At 38.0% G+C, this 21,397-nt stretch overlaps 1 protein-coding gene across 2 annotated transcripts in view; it reads left to right on the top strand.

Moving 5' to 3' along the window:
- The window catches only part of CPNE4 (copine 4), a 239,526-nt gene that overhangs the window by 195,836 nt on the left and 22,293 nt on the right, over nt 1-21,397 (top strand). For both annotated transcript variants that reach the window (XM_033070258.2, XM_033070249.2), the window contains 2 exons: nt 4,032-4,165; nt 19,473-19,527. In XM_033070258.2, coding sequence (XP_032926149.1) covers nt 4,032-4,165; nt 19,473-19,527 — 189 coding nt within the window. The remainder of the gene's footprint in view (nt 1-4,031; nt 4,166-19,472; nt 19,528-21,397) is intronic.

The raw sequence follows: 21,397 nt of genomic DNA, 5'->3' as shown, positions 1-21,397 counted from the left end.
CACAAATCCAGCTCAAGTACAGAGCGCTGCCATCATTAGAAAGTATCTGGGGATTTACATATTAAGTTACAGCTTTTCATACTCTGATTCTTCATAACTGTTTCCCAATGGAAGAGCAAGTTCTTAATGCAAGGAAGGGTTAGGGCAATGTGGTTGCCTTTTACTTACTTGTCACAGGTTTCCTATCAGTAGGCTGTGAAAGACAAGTTTAAAAGTGGTAGGGCAAATGGGTTAAAGTGGATAGTGGGTTCTAGTATATTTTTCTGTATTTCATTTTACTAAAGTGAAACAAAACAATCGGTAACAGAGAGCTTAAGTAAGCTCATCTTCAAGAATGGGCAGTGAGGACAAAGGAAATGGAAGATTCATTATACTGTCAGCCACAGAGGACCCTGAATTACTGTTGCCCTTAGTGGTAAATCCACAGTATTGTGTAAGCTCATCACTCTCAATTTTAAACCTGCATGGTCCCAGGGTAAGCTGTTGTGACATCTCTGTACCTACAACTGTCTGCATGCATAACCTAGTGGTTCTCCCTAAACATAATCACAAACTGGCTCTCCACATATTTTCCTTCACTCTTCTTCCTGAAGTCCTCAGCACCGACTGGTTGTGAGATATGTTGTTGCTGTCCAAAATGAAGTCTCCAGTGGTGGCTGAAACAAAAGGGTGCAGCCTACTGGGGAAATACTCCATTCTTCCTTGCTTTCTGCATGCATCATATAATCTCCTCTTCACATAGTCCTAATCTGATTAATTCAGACCACTGAAACAGAGGAGGCCTATTCCTGGGACTTTCTCAGACTTCCATTTTTTTTTAATCCATTTTAGTGGATTTGGGATTGTTTGAAACTCTCCTGATATGTTGTTGTTGTCCTAATATTAATGGAATTTCTGTTGAGCTCATGCTGTGTACAGGCAGTGTGATACAACTGTGCTTTGAAAGGGCACTTGCTGATGGAGGGAAACTGGGAAGCTACACACACATTTGATAACAAAAAGCTGTAGTATGATGTATCTGGCCATTCAAGGCACTAATGAATGCCTTGGTAACATCATGCTGTGTGTACTTGGGATACTTTGTACCTCAATTGTAGAAACATGGTTTGTAGTTAGAAATATCTCTGAAAAAAATGAAAGTAAACTTTTATTTTGCTTTTAAACCAGTTATTAAGAAGCTTCTATCTACAGAGATCAGTGGTGCTGATTCCAGCCCTCTATTTTTATGCTCAGCTTATTGCCAAACACTGTATCTCTTATCAGACAGTGTACCCTGCTGCAGAAGAAATCTTCAGAGGTTGGCAGTGAAAATGGGTCTGTAGTCAGAAGACATTTTCATCACTTTAGGAAATACAGCAGAAAGGATGTGTACCATGCATAAAAGGAACTGTAATAGAAAGATATATTGGACAGATGATCTCTCAGGCAGGTCACAGTATTGGGCAGCCTGATTTGTTGCTGACAGATCTAGCAGGGGGTCCCAACTATGTAGGATGTTTTGAGTGTAGTGAAAATCACCCTTTTATAAGTCTGACGGAAAAAAAAGAAGCTGGTACTGAGTGTAGTTATTGCACTGTTATGCTCCTATTTAGCTGAGGGAAGACGATTGCTACACTGGAACTGATACATTTAAAGATAAAATGATAAAAATCAAATGTACGCACTATAAGAAAGATTCCTACTTTACTGCCCAAAAGATAAGCTCAGTTGTGATACAACATAGCTTCTGTCATATATTAAATTATTTTTGCAAATCCTTTTCCAATGTATTTGCACAAGACCTTGGTCCTGTTAGGTAATGCTGAAGGAGCAGAGCTCTGCACTGTTATTTTGGAATAGTGGCAATTTAAAGTGGTCATCTTTCTTATAAGTCCTCCCTGCGGGAGTCAAACAGAGATTTGGATCAATTTCAAGCACATTGCATCCCAGTACAAATATTCATAAATTCTTCATCATAGGAAATTAGGATATTTTTTTGCTTATCAGCAGACCTCTACTGCAAGGACCATTTCCAAAAGGAAGCTTGTTCCAGGAAGTATTTTTTTGCTTTCCCAAACACTAACCTTAGGCATTTTTCCAAACTCATGAAACATGCTTGTTCCTACTCTGTATTCTTGATGCCATTTCCAAAGAAGTTAACCATAAAGGAAAACGTGTCCAGTTCTGTTTGATGTGTCACTGAAGTCTTGTTAATGTGTTCTAGTGTTTTGAGATTATCAGTAAAAACACCTACAATTTTAGAGGAAGCCCCTTTGTTTCCCTATCATACAGTGCCATTTTTATGCCTTCTGTAATCAAATTAAGGTTGAATTAATATCAGAGAAAATACAGTTATTTTAAAGAAAATGTGCATAACTTGAATAAGATTTTTTTGCAAACAATTTTCCCCAAACTAAGCTAGTCCATACAATCATCCATAGATGTATCTTGGGTTTCACAAACCACTAGTGTTGCTCTCTCCTTCTGTTAAATATGTGTAGTGTTCCTCAGTTATGTGCCCTTGGAAGTGAAGTCATGAGAGGTTCTCCATTGATTTATTCAAGTTAAATCCAGATACCATTTTTGGAAGAAGATTTGTGTGGAAAACAAACTCAATGCTTTGGTGCCTGAACAGTGAGCAGGAAGCAGAGTTGAAAGATGACTCTTATTTGCAAGCCAAAAAGCTCTTCTGTCTCCTGACTGGATGTGGTGAGGTACCAGGGGTTCAGAGATTATCAAGGCCAAGAAGGGATTTCCAAGCCTACTAGAGGCTAGTTTCTTCAGCTAAAAGATAGAGGTGGAAGATCAGAACCACCAGAGGAAAACCATGTTAGGTTGACCCAGTATGATATTTCCCTTTTACTTTTTAGCAACAAAAATTAGTTTCAGAAGGGCTGTGTAATTTTTTTAAGGCAGCATGAAAATGTCATGTTTCATTTTCTTTTTGAAGCTGCATAGTGCTCCCTGTGCCAAGCAGAGTCTGCAGCTGCAGAAGCTGAACATTTGCAAAAGCAAGCTGTGCCTTCAGAGTTCTTTTTGCAACCTTTAGCAAGACCCTTTCTTACCTTTCAGTTACACTGTAAAACTGAAATCTGGATTTGCTGCATTTCTCTATTGAATATTCAGGTGTAATGGGTTTTTTAGAGGAATAGGTTATTGGACACAGAAACATTTTATAAATGACTTTGTTCCCTCTTTAAAACCCTCGGGATTCTTGTTGCTCCTTTTAGAAATTCCTATAAAGCAGCATCACAAATTCAACAGGGGACTTTCTGATCCATAGCAAAGGAAGATGCATGCCAGAGCCTACCTTTAGTGAGAAATAGGAAGAGCATTTTAAAAGGGAGAAATTAATTTTAAGATTATTAATTAATACTTGATTTTGCTTTGACTACTTCCCACAATCTTCTCTAAGGTTTTTCAAAAATAACGACAACAAATCTTTGCAGGATTCGAGCTTTATTTTTACCCTGCAGCTCATGTTTAAGTTTGCTATCAACTGTGAAATTCGGAGGTTTAATTATTTAATGCTTAAATGTCTTGAAGAGAAAAAAATACCAGACAAGCAATGTCTACTACTACAGCCACAGTAAGGATTAAAATAGCTAAGAAATGTCCCTAATTTGAGTTCTAATTTATAGTTTTAGAAGGACTTGGAACTCTCTACGGACATTTTTTCTGCAGTTTTTTGTCCTGAATATCATCTGAGGTAAAATGATCTCATTAAATATGAGAACCCAGAGATAGTTAATTTGATTCATTTGTATTAGAACATACTTTTCCCCATAGAATAGCAATGCAGGTAATTTTTCACCTAATTATGCCATTTTAGTTTTATTATCTCTCATTTTATAAACTGTCATTTGCTTCCACATATATTTACCAGTACAATCCTAATTCCAATTTGATTAAGTACACTGTAAATTGACCTTTGCTGTGAGGCTGCTGTCTCTTTGCTGCAGCAGATTATTTCTGGTAGAGATACATAGTTGATGTCGGTGTATTTGTGCTCTGAAGAGCTGTGCAGCACGTTGACTTCTCTTCTTTTGCAGGTAGCTATAGATTTCACTGCATCCAACGGCGATCCTAGGAACAGCTGCTCGCTGCACTACATCCACCCCTACCAGCCCAATGAGTACCTGAAAGCTTTGGTAGCTGTTGGGGAGATTTGCCAAGACTATGACAGGTAAATAACCCCGTTTGATTACAGAGTTGACTTTAGAAAGTGTTTTCACAGTGTGAAATTAATGACTGCCTGTGGCTGGCTCCATGTTTAAGCATTTACGAGGAATGACTGCACGTCACAAAGATTAGTCAACTTTAACTTGCTTTTGAGAGTGACACTGGGTTTAGATCAGGTTCATGATAAAGAGAGTCGCAGCTTTTGGCTGTTTGGTTGATTTGTGTGTTAAGTTTCAGGTTTGTATTCACATGTTAAAATTGCATGTTAGAGTGGATTTTTCATGTGTTTGTGTGCTGAAGATTTACAACTTGGAGCCAGTTTTGCAGATGCTGGCAGCATCCCTTCTGATACATTTGGGAGTCTGTGTCCTGTTCTACTGGAGAGTGTTCCTGAGACATTGTCTTTGAAACTTTGTAATTGCCTAAATTGCTTCTTGATTATGTCTGTTTTTAGAAGTAAACCCATGTCTCTTTCAGTGTTCTCCTGGCCTGTTGAACACTGCACTCTCTTCTAAAATAAATGTTGAAAAGTAGTGTGTGTACACTACATGCCTTTAAATAAACAAACAAATGCAAGTAATTGGACCAAATATGCTTTGATTACATTATGTACTTCTGTTGCTTTCAAACAGGCTGCTTGCTTCTATCAAATTAATTGCCCACTATTAATTTAATTACCAAGTACATTTCCTTTAAATATTCTTTCTCTGGTGGTGAGACACTGTATCTTACACAGCTGTTCTTTCTAATATTTGCACATATGATAAATATCCACCCACAACTTTGCCATATGTAAATACCACATCTCAAGAAAACAATGGTATTTCTAGTCAAATTCGAGTGGAGTGATTTCAAACTATGGTTTGCAGGTTACATGTTGCATATACCAACTAGCCTGCTCACAGGAACTTCCATTTGCATGGTAATGAAGTGTCTTCTCAAAGACACAAAGACTTCTTATATGAGTTCTGTAAGAATTTTTACGGTCAGATTTAGTCAGTGAGTCTGAGAAAATTAATATTTTATTGTAACTGAGCTGAGAATTCCCCATGATTATGCAGTAATTTAATAATTACTAGCAATAATTGAGTACTAATAAACTTCAAAAAATAGGGAAAGGAGTAAAAAGGGCTGGTTTATGCACACAGAATTTTTTTATTTTATCACTTAAGTTGTATTTTTTTAGAAAATTAAATAGTTAAGTGGCACAGTCCCTTCTATACAGAATTATTAACTCCAAATCAGGATTTTTCTCTCAATAAGAATATTTCAATCAGTACCAAAAAAAACAAAAGTAGCCAGTTATTTTTTAAATGAAATCATCAGCATCATTCTGTTCTATTGTGCTACAGAAAATGCCTATTGATTCTAATCAACAGAACTGAGGGTCTATGAGCTAGGGCTGAACAAAAGCCAGTTGTTTTCCCATGAAGATGTCACCTTTTGGGCATGTGTTTGACCTGAACATGTTCTCAAGTTGGGACACTGAATATATTCCCATGGCCAAGTTGATTCAATATGGTCAGTGCTTTCTGATCAAAATGTCGAGTGAGGACCTTTTCTTTATACTTTTTTGAATCCAGTTAATTGGAAAAGAGAATTTAAAATGTTTCAAAAGCAGGAAAGAACTTACAAGGAGCAAACCTTTACACAAAATTATATACAGGTTCTGTATAGACCTTTGTTTGTGTTGAGTTGCAGCCTTTGTGTGTCTGAGCAAAGATAACCTACAAAGTAGATCTTCTGTATATACACTTAAAAATATATATAAATTCAGTAAAAAATCTAAAATGTGGCACAGATCTATAACTGCTCCAGTGAGTTCAGTTGTGCTTCAGATAATGGAGCAGGATATCTGTTTCCTGATTAAGACAAGCCAGAGGTAAAAAGAAACAGACTTGCTGAACCTATGGGCTGCTTAGAGCCAGAGTGTCATCATTTGCTTGGGGGCATGTGTTTACTGAGATTAGAATATGAGATCACGCAATGGCAGTGCTCTTATGTGAAGTTTTATAGTTTTTACCCAGCAATTATCTCAAGTTGGCAGAACTGGCTGATTTCAGTCCAAACCAAGAAAAAGGGAGTGGTTTTAACTCAGTCTCAGGATGAATGTATTTGGATCAAATGAAAGAATAGATAAGTAAAGTAAAATCTGTTGTTTGCAATACTTTTTGCATTTCAGTTGCAGAGCTGTAGAGTTCTAAGTACTTTTGCTACTTATATAAGCAGACTGCTTTTTTAAATTGTAAAAAAAAAAAGTATGATTATTAATTAAAATACTTCTTTCGTTAGAAGCATTCAAATGTATTTGTATTTTGGGAGGAATTGGATTGGCAAGTAATACATAGAGAGACTACACTCAAAATGCAAAATTTTCTTTTATAAACTCTAGCTAGTTGGATCAATCAAGTCAAATCTTTTCATAATCTATGTTTCTGTACATATCAGCCTAACATAATGCATCTGTAAGTAATTAATGCTCCAAATTAGGTGTTGCCTCACACCTCTAGTGGATGGAGTGAAACAAAACCCTGCTCATCCAAAATCACTTTTATCCGTATGGTTCAGAGATTCCTGAAACATTTAAATGAGTAGTGCCATTTTGCATAGTTAAGTCTGAAAGAATGAAATTTGTTCTTTTATCAGCAATATTCAGAGAATGAGACACTGATTATTATCCTGATTGTAGAATTGCTGCAGTCCTCCAGGAATAGGCCAATCTGATAATGATAAGGGAAATGGAAGAGCTATTCACCTGCACAAAATACTTAATTCTTTATCTACATGGTGGAATTGTTTCAGGCTATAACAACATTTTTCATAAGGGAGAAGACAGAGGTATGTAGGTGATATAATCAGTGGCTAAGCAACAGACACAGTGGATCATAAAGGAAGGATAAACATTCATTAGTTTTAAGGAATTAGGTTCTAAAATGTAGTTAGAAATACTGGGAAGAGGAAAGCACATTAAAAACTTTAAAATAATCAGATGGTTTTGTGGAGAAGAGTTTAAGATAAATGACTCATGAACCTCATGAAGTAATAAGTGAGAATAAATGTTTAAATATTTTCAGAAGCTTTCTTTTATATTAAAAGTTACATCACTGGTATAATTTTACCTTGAAATTGTGCAAGTCTACTCCACCTCTTTTTAGTATAGAGGAACAGGTGAAAATGATAAAAAATCATTGAGCACTGAAGTGCTTAATATTAAAAGATCTGCTTCTGTATAATTTCATGTTTAATGTTTTATCTTGGTAATTTTTGTATTGAGTTTTCTGTACCAGAAGTCAAATAAAATGGTTTCTGATGACCAGCAATACCAACCTAGCCAGGATCCTGAAAAATCAGTTGATCACTACTATATATTCCCTCTCCATGTTTCATGCAATGAGCTAGCAAGTTTACTTAAGGCAGATGGGGTTAAACCCAACTCTCTGGGCTGGCTTAGGGCTTCTAACCTTCAATAACTCTGGTTAAACAATGGTTTTGGCCAGCCATTTGTCTTGGACCCTGGTGGAGACCCCTTCAAGAAAATGCTGTTTTCAAAGGGTAGGTGGCAGGTGTCTTTGCTGGCTGAGTACCCAGATATGAGCAAAGGCAAATGCATTTCAGTTGAAATAAAGGATCTCTGACTATAATCTTATAAAAACCATGAAACTCTCTTAAGTTATATAACAATTCTGAATGTGTCTTGTTCTGTCTTGGCAGCTCTTCCCCAAAGCTTTTCAATTTGTATCATAAAACTGCAACCTGCCTGGCGTGGAACAACACCACCATTTTGGAAACCAGAGAAGCTTATGGCTAAACTGGGGAAACAGGGAACATTTGCTTTCCCCTTTTGTCCCAGCATAATGTCTGGCCATGTCCTGACTTTAAGTCAGGACCTGAACTACCTCTTTGTGTATAAAACTAGAGTTCTACTCATGTATATATTAGTATATAGTTATGCATATAACATAGAGGTACTACATATACTTATGTATCTACAATATTTAGTGTTAATACAGAGCCATTCAGTAAAAAATTGATTTCTCTTTTGTGCTGTTTACATCTTCCCTCTGTGCAGAGCAAAGCCATAAGTCACAATAACAACAGTGCACACAGTTTATTAAAATGGCTGGTGCTTTGATCTTTATGGTTTGTTTTACTGGTGCTAGAATACAAGCAAGTAGCCATAAGTGTAGCTCATCTTTCATTCTGCAGTGATTGCTGTTTCTAGGAAAGAAAAAATGGGCTGGAATGGGACTGTAAATAGCTTGTTTGTAAGGATAAATGTTTTACTTCTACACAATGCTAAAGGCTGAAATAGTTCCTAAATGATCTTACATTATTGTAGATTTTAATGATGCTATTGTGAGTGAAGCCCATGGCAGGTCTTGCAAATCTGCTCCTCACTTTGAAATCTGATTTCTGCAGTTAGTAGTTTTTCTTTTCCTTGTGCTTATTAAGAATCTTGTTAAATTACATTAAATATTTATCTTTGCATTAAAGCTTCTGTTCTGAATCAGCAAGACACTAGAACTTAGTATCTAATCCTATTGAATTCAGTCTGATCTGACTCAAGCAAATCCTGAGGTATTATGCAAAGCATAGATGGCACTAAAATGGAATTAAGAATTTTAGTGAATTTGAACTTTATTATTAATTGTTTGCCCCACACACAAAAGACAAGGTTAGATGTACTTTATCAAATGCTTTTACTGCATTATCAAATGCAAAAGCATTTACTGCATTGGATATATGTGGAACCTCCCATTCTTGATGGGCCATCCCTATTCTTATCTAGGCCCTCAATGCATGATTCCATGTATTTGACCACATAGTTTGTAAAATCCTGTTGAAATGATCTTCATTTTATTCAAAATCTATTTCAAAATAGTTCTTAATTATTTCAAATCTCTTTGTTTATTTATCTACTCTTAAAGATACTGCAGATTTTTCTTCACTTTCAAGAGCCCTTGAAACACATGGAAGATAAACTCTGTTTCCTGACACTAGTTTTCTTTTCATTGTTTCTTTTTCTTTAGGCAAATAGTCTCCTTAACTCTAAATCCTCAAGTAGCTCCTTGAATGTGACATTCACACTGAGATCGTATGTTAACAAATAAACTGTTTGCGTGAAACATACTTGACTACAACTCCCCCAAAGGCCACTAATGAGCAAAGAGTACATTATTCCTGCAAAGGACAGAAATTATTTATGTGTAGAGCTCTACAAAATACTTTAGAAAGAAAATTGAGATATCAGGCCACATTCCACAAAAGACATGAAATTCCTGAAGTCAGTCCGAGTTGCATCATTACCTTCTGCAAACAATGAATGGCAGCAGTTGATGAGTAAATGCAAAAATTGCTCTTTATGGTTTCTTTTTCATAATTTAGGCCTGAGCAAGTATGTTCACTATGATTGAAAACTGTATACAAGCTCTCCCTTCCCTGTAAAGTGCACTTCAAAATTTAGAAGGAAAAAAAAAAGACAGGAGAAAGTGAAAGGACCAGGGTTCCCAGCCCAGCATTGCTTTTGGTGTAGATAGATCTAAGAAGTGAAAAAATGATAATAAAATATAAGAGGAGTTCCAACTGTCCCAGAAATAATTTTCCTGAGGTACCAGCAGAGGGCAGTTAGGGAGGAGAAAGCGACCAAGGGACGTGTAACACCAGTGCATGTAATGGAAGCCATATATACATCAGTGCAGTTAGTACCAAATACAAATATCAGACCATACTTAAATACTGTGGTTTCAGTTAAGGCTTTAAGGGGAGAGAGATCCCACAGTTTACACCTTGCTTTAGTAATCAGAACCTTATTCCCAAGAATCACTTAACAGGTCCCTTCATCCTAAAGCTCTGTCTGGGTTTGTGGATGAAGACTCAGAAAGTTACATTGACTGGAAGGATCTTTCTTTAATACCTTGAAGTAATTTTGTCAGACACAAAGAGAAAAACAGAAACTTGCTCTGATTGTGATAGTAGTCTAATAGTAGCTCATTAAAACTGAGGCAAAAGAATGATGCCTAGAATTACTGACACTATATGTGATATTAAATATTTCATGAACTCCCTACATAGAACTTTAGATGTTAAAATTTTATCTACTCATGCAGATCAATAAATAAAAATATGCTTAATTATTAAGCATCTCTCTTTATCACTTTAATTACAGAAACAACCTTTCTGGAGGCTGTTTAGCAAAAAAAGCTGATTAGCATATCTAAACAAATTTAAAAATCTTCAGGGAGAAGACATGAATATTTTTATTTAGTGATTTAATAGGACAAAATTTGCATAGACATACAAAAAAAAGAAAAATAGAGAAACAGTAACGTATACAGAAAAACTTGTAGATTATGTTTGTCAACAAGCTCAGGTGTGGGTAGACATATTCTGAAGTGTTGGGATAACCCAGGTCTAGAACTGCACTGGCAAAAAGGAATCACTAATAGTTTCCATTTTCAAACTGGAGTGACAATCCTTGGATTTAACTGCTGAGGACCTAGACTGACATAATTACAGAATGAATACAAATATATATTCAGGATCTGACCTTGCAAAACCTGTCATTTGTATACTGCTGCCACATAAAGGTTTCTACAATCACCACTTTTTATCCCAAGAATCAGTACAGGAGAATTAGTCTCATACACGAACTGTATTGGAAAGATGACTTCATAATGGCTTCTTTTGCAAATGTACACACATACAGACGTGTGTGCATATATTTAAACACACATTTATACACTTCCATGCAGGCCCTTTATCTGAGCAAATCCTGTCAATCCTTACAGCTCTGCCTTTTCCATTGCCAAGTTTTCATCTTTGTGTCTTTTTTGTGCCTTTTCTTTCAGGCCAGTGAACCAGACAGGAGCAGTCCCTTTGAAATTTCTTTTGTTAAGAAACTGCTTAGCTGCAGTTTCCTCCAAATACTTTTCAGACCTCTGCTGCATTGTGTCAACTGGTAGAAACCTCAAAATCTGAACTTTCTGCATGACTTTTCTGTGTGGTCTTTACTATTTCTCAACTCAGCTTGAAATCTCCTCTGAAGAGCATTGGTCAGTGCAGTACTTGACACTTCTCTACAACTGTGCAAACTGTTACTGTAGGGGATTTCTCTGTCAAAAGTCTTTTCTGAAGAAAACAATGTGACATATAGAGCCCTGCAAAAATTGCATTCTACCTACTGCTGTAGAAACTAGACCTCTGTGTAAATAACAGGTAAATATGCCTAAGTAAAGAAGCAATTTCTGTTATCATTTTCACCTATGCCATTTGATACTGATTGAGTGAACCTTTAGTCAATGCAATAATTTGCACAATTTCAGAAGTGTGACTTTCCTCCTTGTATTGTTAAGGATGGAACTAGTTTAGTCATTCTCTCCATTATATTAGGGTATGATTGAAAAGCAAATTAATCACATTTGGAAACCCATCTGTGGGGTAAATGAACACCATTCCTGAGTTGACCTTAACAGGTTTATGTGTCCAATTGCTCTCAGTTAAAGCTAGGCAATTCTTGTGAATTAGGTTGCATTTACTATCTTAGTATCACCTCCAAATTATTGTGAAATTTACTTTGGTAAGAGATTCCAAATTATCAGATGAACTAAAGATAGTAGCCCATTTCCTCCTGTATATTCAGTGATTCCTAGCTGAGTATGTAGTCACCAGTACACTTCAATTATGGTATTACTCTAACTTATTTTATTAGTGTTCTTCATTTTGACTTAATGCTGTTCCAGTTTTCGTAAAATTACATCAGCAGCTCATTTGATCACATTAAGCCACTGTAATCATCTCTATAAAGTTTTACCCTGCTCATCCTAGAAAGTTCATATGTATCTTGAGAGCATTTGATGAGAAATTCTTGTCCCAGCAACTCTCTGCACATATATGCAATGCAGTCCTGTTATCCCCTCTTCCCAGCATACGCCTTATGGACAGATATTTTCTGATATAAAATTGTCACAGAGCAAGATCTCTTGCCAACCCTTTTCAATGTAATTTGTAAAAAACGACAGAATTTTGTGCATATATGTGGTAGCAAACCTTTTGTTCTTGCGGTTACCTAGTGCAGTGCAAGCCAGCCCCGTGGTTGAGGAGGGCAGGGCCACATCACTGTTCAGTCTGGGGCTCTTCACAACCTGCTCCTTACCTGATGGAATTCAGCCTTCTGCCTGCAGCATCGCCTTCAAGGCACGTCAAGTTTTAAACATCTGAGATCACAGTTTGTGTGAGAATCACCCTTTCAGTGATGTACAGTTTTCTATATATGATCCCACAGATAAGCCAAATCACTATATCTAGAGTTAGGGTTTTGGAGGGTATAAAGATGAATATCAAACCTTTAAAATGTAACTGTCTGAAAACTGCCTGGTTTGAGAAGTTATAGACAACTCGGTTTAGCCTCTTGCAGCATCTCCTTTCCTAGTTTATTCCCAGTTGTAGAGTCTCATTTCTTTTTCAAGATGTATTTTACTGAATTGGGTCATTCATGTAGGCATAAATCAGGTCATTGCAATTTATTTGTTATCTTGCAGGGAAGTTTGACATTTTGTCTCACCTTCCTGAGTATGTTATTTTATTAGGCTATCCTTCTAGCAAGTGATAGATCTTGCTGCCTTTTCCTTTTGCTTAACCTACTCCTCTCTCAAGCTCTAATGACTTTCTTTTTTCTGTGTGTATTCCCCAGTCTAGAAATTTCTAAATTTACTTGATATTTTTACCCTGCAGAGCTTCTTTTACAATTCTTTTAATGTTAACAAGGGGAAGTTTAAATCCAATGTACCTGGGTTTGGCTTTGTTAGTTATTTCATGAGTTAATGTCTTTTGATAGTTAGCTTCAGGGAATTTGTATTCTGCTTCATTAACTGTTTCTCCCTCAGGTGAGACAGGAGTTGCTTCATATTTTTGAAACACAATTATGTGACAGTATCTGTTTCTCAGTATTCAGCAGATTACAGCTCCCCTTAGGACCTGGAATGAGATGTGCCTGAGACCTGTAATTAAAGATAGTGAGTGAATTTTAAGGTCAGGATTTTGCACCCAATGACGTAGCATCTCTGTGACAGCCCAGACAATGTACTGTTGCAGTGATTTGTCATTTATTTGCATGCTCCCTGATCTCCTTTGTGACCAAGATGTATGATAATCATCCTTGCTACTCCACTGGAAATCACTGAGCACTATGGTCTGAATGCCAAGCTGTGTTAGGCACAGAGCAAGTTTGATGAAACACACAGTAACCTGGCCAAAACCAGGAATGTGGTTATAGCAAACTAGACATAAACACACAGTGACTATGTGGTGACAGAGCAGCAGTCCCTTGGAAGAATACAGGTCAGTGGGTGAAAACACTGCCACTGCTGAACTCTTGTGGTCTTTCTGGCTCTGACTGGGGCAGGCTGAGAGCTGGACCACAGCCTGGCTCTGCATCCTGGAGGAGCGCAGGTGGCTGTGCAAGACTGCAAGTGGTGAAATGGATGGGCTCTGGTCCCTTCCACTGAAATGGTTTTATTTTCACTCTTTGATCACAGAATCATAGAATCATAGAATCATAGAATAGAATCATAGAATGGCTTGGGTTGCAAGAGACCTTAAGGATCATCTAGCTCCAGCCCCCACGCCAGATCACGTCCTTTATTTGTCTGGCTTTGCTTGCAAAGAGGGAGTTGAAAATGTTTAAATATTTAAAATGATTTCTGTATTTTCTTTGGAGTTGCTGTTAATCCCAGTAAGCTGTTATGATTCAGAATTTACTGGCATCAAGCCCTTCTCAGATAAGTACTAAATAATATACTCAGAAACATGATTCATTCATATGCTTTAGAAAAGAAACAATTCAGCTCGTAATCTTCCAATTCACTCCCTGAACATAAAAGATTACAATTTTAATTGAGTTTAGAGATAGCTTTATTTTGTTGGTGGCATTTTATGTTTTCTCTTCTATCTTTTCCTTTACCTTTTCCTTCCTATCCTCTCCCTTCCTCTTTCCATGCCCTTTCCCCTTCCTTCTTTCTCTCCTCACACTCACACCTTTTTCAATTGCATATGTAACACATACCTCCCTTTTTAATTTTGTCAGTTTGAAATTTCTTTCTAACAGAGGAAAATTATCTGATTTCACCATGAGAAAAGCATGTCAAGCAGACCAGATACAGTTTATTCTTTTAAGACCGAGACTGAAAATGAAAAGCATAATAATTGATTTTGCTGCATCCAGTACTTTTAAAATATCTCCCTGGTAGTTCTGATCTGACCTAAGACCAAAATTACAAGTGACAGCTTAATATCCAGGGATTCTAGTCTGGTATTCTCCTTGCAAGCTGTAAATTTAAGATTCTTAGGTATTTGTAACTAAAAGTGAGCTCTTAGTGTTTCTCTCTCCTCACTCCATGCTTTTTCCTTCCCCCCATTCACTGCCTCATTGATACTGTTTGTGTTCCTGTGCTGTTCTAGCATAAAGTGAGCAGGTTTTCATGCTGATGGTCTCCAAGGTCAGTTAAGTAGCATCCATAGAAATGCTGCATTGAATTCAGGAGAATAAACTTAAGCACAGCTGTAGCTACATACCAAAGGGCTTTAATGGGAACCAGCAAAATTAGTCTCAAAGAAGTTGCAAAGTGGCTAGCCAGGAGTTAATCTTTCAGAATCAATAAATTCAGAATTAATATAGAATGGCTTAGGCCTTTTTTTCTCCATACAATTAAGAATCCAGATTCCGAATTTTGATCCTCAAAAGCAACTGATTTTCAGAAGGCATAGTCCTCCAACCTTATTGAATACAGGTGTTGCTGCACTGCTGAATATCTCAAGCATCGTCTGTCCCTGAGGCTTCTGAGGAGGTTGCAAAATGTCTTTAATGTCTGACTAATTAATTTTACCTACCGGAAGAGTTTTCTCCATCTCATTAACAGGAATAGCAAATCCTTTTCAGAATAAATGTAATTTCCTGGTTTCAATGATACTACATGTCAGAGGGCACCAGTGGTTAATGAGACAAGATTTTGAAATGTTCTTTATTTTGTCTCTTTATAATAAGCATATTTCTTTCCTTCCAGTAACACTAGGCTTCCTAGTGAAATAGAAAACAGAATCATTATCTGTATCACTTCTACCAATTCACAAAATCATAGTATTACCTCTATTCATCTCTTTTCCTGTAGATGCAGTACAGCTCATTGAAATCTCTCTTCTCTCTGCTCCTGTTAGTGTTTTGATTTGTCATTGCTCTTGCTCTGTTTCCAGTAGATGGCTTGAAGGATGGGTGTTTAAAACTGAGCAATGTCCCAAAAGGACAAATTGGGATATTTCCAGATATTATTTTCTGCAACGTGTTATGTTGTAGTTGAGGTTACTGACAAACTGTTTTCTAACTGGTTGTACTTCTGTTCAGAAGACTGCGGTCTTGGAGCCCTGACAATTAATTTCTGTGTGCATTAATTTACATTTATCAATAAAAACACTGAACTTAAACCCTCTCCCTGATTTTTCTTTCAGGGTATAACATAGATCTGCTCAATCTTGGGTATCTTTCAGTAATATATGCATGTTTGACTGAAAAAGTACCAGAAGTCATATATATCTATGCTTGCATGACTACTCATGGTCCTTAAATAACCAAGTATAAAATTCAGAGTCTCATACTTTTGCTTTTTCAATCTTCATGTCAAGTACTTTAACTTTTTGAAAGTTATACTACATTTAAATTTTCAAGGGACTTTATGTGAGACAAAGAAAATAAAAAAGGTGAACTAGACATGACAGAATAATTTTGTAAACATTCTGCCAAGTCGTAGTCCTCTTTTTCTTTCTTGATTCTGGAAGTTTCAGGTTCTATAGAAGAAGCTTGTTTTTCCAGTTGCATGTTTCTCTCCTGTCCTTTCCCTTTATCAATCTGCCTCCAGCAGGACAGTGCAGGCAGTTTCCTTTTGTGCGCCAAGGACACTCTGGCCAGCTTTAAACAAAACAAGTCAAAGGTCCTGAGGTTGCCTGATGCCGAGGACATGACACTTCTCATGTCCTTGTGTCTCAGCTATCTTCCTCCTAGTACAAGCTGGTGATGCCCAAACTGCATTTGGGAGCAGCGGTGTCAGGCACAGCTGGAGCTGTCCCTGGGAAGTCTCTGGGGCTGCTGGTTGGCAGGAGCTGGGAGGTGCTCACAGATCATGTCTGTGGCTATGTCCTGTTGTTTCAGCCATGGTCACAGGCCTATTTCCTGCTATAAATGATGCCCAAATGTCTGAGCAAGCACTGCTTAGAAAAAGAAAACTGGTTCTCACTTTTCCTCTTTAGAGTGAGTTTAAATTACAAAGAAAAGTCATTAGAGCAGATCCCTTTCCTACTGAAATGCCAGGCTAGGAAACAGGGCTAGAATCTCTGATGCGTGTGATTCACCCCTGAGGCAGGAGAAAACCTTCTTTTCATTTTCTGACTGTAATTTAAGTCCCTGGATGGCCTAACCCTTGACACAGCTTCCAGAAGCTGAGAAGCTGCTCTGCTTTCTTCTGCATGCTGCCATGATAGCCCTGGGTGTTTTAGAGCAGCTCTGTCACACTTCTATACCATAAAAGATTATCCTAGAAGTGAGAGAGTTCTTGTCTTCCCTTCTGGGTCGCTTTTTCCCTGCTGTGTCTCAGTAGTGCAGAACGAACACAATGAGGTCACCAGGCTCAGCTGTTGGATTTATTTCTCATTTGATAAAGTGAGGGGTGGATGGGAAGATAGAGGGAGTTATATTGTAAAACACCACTAAGCCATTAAACTGCTCACTTACTAAAGAGTGAGACCTCTGCATTAGCTAAACACTTTGTTTTGTGTGATAGAAGGAAAATTATTCCATACATTTAAATTTTATTTTTATTCTGAAAGCTATCAGCTGCAATTTTTGAGGTGTGGTCAGGAGATAACATGATGATCTTTTTTATGCAAGGGATATCATTAGTGTCAAAAGGTTCCCTTCTTGCCTTAAAAATCAAGATTCAATAGCACATGAGAGCTAATTTCTTAGTCTCAGCAGCTTGAATCAGATTACCAGAGGTACGGACTTAAATACTGGTGAGCTACCTAGTGAGAGGATGGAGCTATTCTGGCTGAGACAACAGAAAGTACTAAGCACAGAAGACCCCAAGACACCCCTCCTTTCCAGAGTTCATGTACTTCTCTCTAAAAAGCAGACATATGGAGCCCCATCCTGGGGGTACATGATCCTGCTTTACTCTTTCACAGTGTAATGGTTGCACTTACTCAAAAAGGAGATGTGGGAGGTTCAAACATAAAGACAAGTGTCCTGACTGTGGAGGTAAGGTATTCTGGGTGCAGAACAGCAGTGGGGGCTGTGCCACTGTGTGACTGGGAATGTGGGAGTCTCGCCACCAGAAGGAGAATCCAGGCTGCTGGAGGTATGGCTTGTTGGTGTCTCTGAATTGCTGCAGAGCAGAAGATGGAGCTGTAGACACAAGAGTGCCTACACTTGTTTAAACTTCAGAAACATTGCAGTAGAATTCAGGCACTGGATGGGTTCAGGCATCTCTCGGTTGTATAACTGCTGCCAACATTTACGTTCTGCCTAAAAATATTCTAAGTAAAATTCTTTTTTAGTCTTTTTTTGTTCTTGCCCCAAATCAATTAACTGCAGCTCTACAGAGTTTAGTTTTCTAATCCAGCCATGCTTAATCACTGATGTAAAACAAGATTTCCTCCCCACCCTTGGATTCTTTTCTAATTGTTTCATATTTCTTGCCCTCACAGTGTACTCCTGAATTCTCTGCATCCATTTGTACAGGCTTTCCTGCTTCCAGAAGTGTTTAATCAAAGAGAATGCTATCAGCAGGTGGTTAGCATCGAATGTCAGCAGCTACTTCATTTCTGACATCTCTTGGGAAAAAATGTTTCATTACCATGCAAATGATGTTAGTCTTCCTTTCCAAGATCCATTTTCACATGGTATAACATACAGTACACAGAACTGTGCTCCCAAGATTTATGCAGCAGAGGGGACACAGTCCTTTTTTAAGTCATTCAGTTTTTCTTTAGGTTGTATCAGAAATGTCATAGTGCCTTTAACTGCCTATGCCAGACAAAAGAACCAAGCAGCTGAAATGGGTCCTATTATCTTTTTGGAGTATGTCTGGGATGTGAATTATTCAGTCGATACTTGGAGTGGCCATCTCTTGAACTACACCAAAGATATTGAAGCTGCTGACCTCTCCTGGGAATTTTTAAAAGTTCCAGTCATGGTAGTTGGAATTCAAGGGCTGTGAAATCCTGTAAGTAGACTAGGATAAATCTAGTCTGATTCATCAGAGGACTAGTACAGTTCAGTGACATCAGTGAGACTTCAGGATATGTCTGGAATTAAGCATATGTTTGAGTGAATTGTTAACCCAAGTGTATGATCAAGTGCTTTGCTGACTCAGGGACAAGACATTCCTTACAACTTGTTGTTTTCCACTTTGCCATCTGGGAAGAGGCAACTTGACAGCATGTGGGCTGTGTGAGACATTATTGCATTTGGGAAAGGGTATTAACAGCCTTGAAGTTTCCAGCTTCTCTGAATCAGGTATTTTCTCCCTTGCAGATCTAACTGGGGTAGAATAACCTCACTGTAATGCCTGAAAGCAAACTGACCATGCCAAGGCATTGTGGCAGGTTATCAGTCAATCTATGCCTAATTAAAATAATCTCATGTTTTAGAGGAACTACTAAAGAGACGAGTGGAAAGCTTTACTACTAAAGAGACAGGGGGGAAGCTTTACAGAACCTGCAGGTTTGGGAGCATGAAATTGCCCCTTTGGGATATTTTAAGAAATCCCTTTCGAGCAACTGGACAACTGTAGGAACCCAAATTTGTAAACACTTTTAATCTGAGTCCTATCTTCACTAGACCCATTTTCTGAGCTGGGGGGGGCACATCCATATTTATATGAAATAAATGTTGTTACAGGCTGTTCAGTCAACAAACTCTCTTGCTTCAGCCAAGTAATGCAAAAGAGTGGGTAATACAGACTTTTTATTGCATTTGTGGGGAAATACAGGACATCCTGATCTCTCAGTATTCTCCAAGTGATTTTAACTGCCCGAAAATACTAGGAGCTCACCTGAAAAGTTTTCCATAACACCCCTCCCCACAATCTGTTCAGTACACAATCCTACTTCTAATCCAATACCCTTCCAGTCTGCCATCACTTGACTTGATAGTCATTTCTGTGCTGTTGTGCTGCTTTGCATTTCTCATGAATGCATACAGAGGAATAAATGTTTATTGTAACACTATTTCTTTATGGGTACTCTTATATTTTTTCATTCTTTTTCAGTGACAAAATGTTCCCAGCCTTTGGATTTGGAGCAAGAATACCCCCAGAATACAAAGTAGGTGCCTAAGTGTAATTTTCTAATTTCCTTGAGTTATGAGGCACAAAATAAGGGAGAAATAGTGAAAGGCAGGGCAGTGGCAAACAGGAACAACTCCTCTGCTTGGTTTCTTCTTTCTGGCTTTCTCACCCAGTAATACCTCACTGAAACCAGAAATCAGGCAGGGCTAGTCTTAAAATAATTGTTTGATGACACCCAAAATATTTTATGGTATTGGCAAAACTTTGTTAGTGGATGCTAAGAGGACAAATTATGTTTTGAACATCTTTTGTCAAACATCTTCCTGAAAATAAAGACTTGAGAAGAATTTTGCTCTGTGGCAAATTTCTGTGTGATGGTAGACATGGTCAACAACAGGAAGAGAAATACAAGAGAATGTAACCATACTACAGAGAAGTGGTATTTATAAACAAAATGAATAAATAAATAAATAAGAAGGAGTGATCTGCAGTGATGCTGCAATTGTGAGCATAAATATGCCATCTGGTAGAGTTGGAGTGAAGACAGTGCAGTAAAAGAAGGAGCATCTGACAGAGATAGGCCCAAGAAGAAATAAGTAGAAATTCAAATCCTTTGTTTCACAGAGATTGTGTGAGCAGAAGAGTAGTTCTGCATAGATAAGTAACCAAAATCCAGGTGGGGACTCTGCAACTCAGATAATGTCTGGAAAGGAGAGGTATTAGCCATCTAATCATGCAGGCTTCATCCAGTATCCCTGTGTACCCTGCACTGGGTTGTGGCTCTGGGCTGTGGCTGAGGTAGGGAGGTGAACACTAGCCAGGTAAGAACTTCTGAGAGGGATTGTGTGCATTCAGCAGATGAATCAGCAGATGAAAAAAGATGTAGTGTGCTCCTCACAGCATGTAGGTCTGATACCTGCAGAAGAGTACAGTAGTGATGTACAGCAAATTTGATACATCTTGCAAACAGATGTCTAAGGTAAGTTAATATATGTTTTAACAACATTCCTTTCTAAGCTTGTCTGTGCCTAGCAAGGTGTTTTGCCTTGCTTTGTTCCTCAAGGGCAACACCAGTATTAACGCTTTACAAAGTCAGAGACAGCTTCCAGAGCTTTGATATACATTTTAATGTGATATTATGAGCTTAGAACATCTGTGACTGCTGTATGTTTGCTCCAACTGCAGCAGCTGACAACCATCACTGGGCCTGGTTGTTCCATCATCTGCCAGGTGGCCATCAGTGCATGGGGGAAAACTCACAACTTTTGCAGTCATAGAGAGCCATCCTTATCTAAGGACTGCTCGTAGAAAGGTGTTACTGGGTCAGCAGAAGTCTTTTCAGTGGTTTCCTGGGGACAGAAGTATAGTAAAGATCCCAGCACAAAGCTGCCCATCCCAGCCAAAATAATTAGCTGGTAGCACTGATGCTTCAGATCCCATGAGCCTATTGGCAACATACCAGCTTTGTTAGACTCCAGTATCATCCTTCTCACCTGATTGTGAGAGCACATTTCAGGTGCTAGCTGGAAGACAGATGTCTTGCCAGAAAGTAACTTCAGGGGTCTGTGTAACCAGATATTCCTGCAATCATCCACACCAATTGATTTTTTGCTTTGACAGAATTAGTGTTTGGATAATTTCCTGACAAATACCCTTAAGAAACTCAGAGGCTTGCATTGAACTTAGTAGTCCATGCATGAATGAAGAGTCTTATCCCTGTAGCATGAGCTCTCCTGAACAGTCTGTCTGTTGCTAACTTCTCAAAGCAAGAAAAAGAATGTGACTCCGAGCGTTCAGATTTTTAAAAGTTCAGGAAAAGTAAGAGTAAACTTCAGAAGATGGGGCTGCTTGCTCATGGATTACATATGTGTGACTAAATAAAACAAGTCCCAAAGTAAATGGCAATG

This window comes from Catharus ustulatus, chromosome 1 (genome assembly GCF_009819885.2).
Source record: "Catharus ustulatus isolate bCatUst1 chromosome 1, bCatUst1.pri.v2, whole genome shotgun sequence".
Classification (NCBI taxonomy): Eukaryota; Metazoa; Chordata; class Aves; order Passeriformes; family Turdidae; genus Catharus; species Catharus ustulatus.
This window is presented reverse-complemented; position numbering and strand designations above follow the sequence as displayed.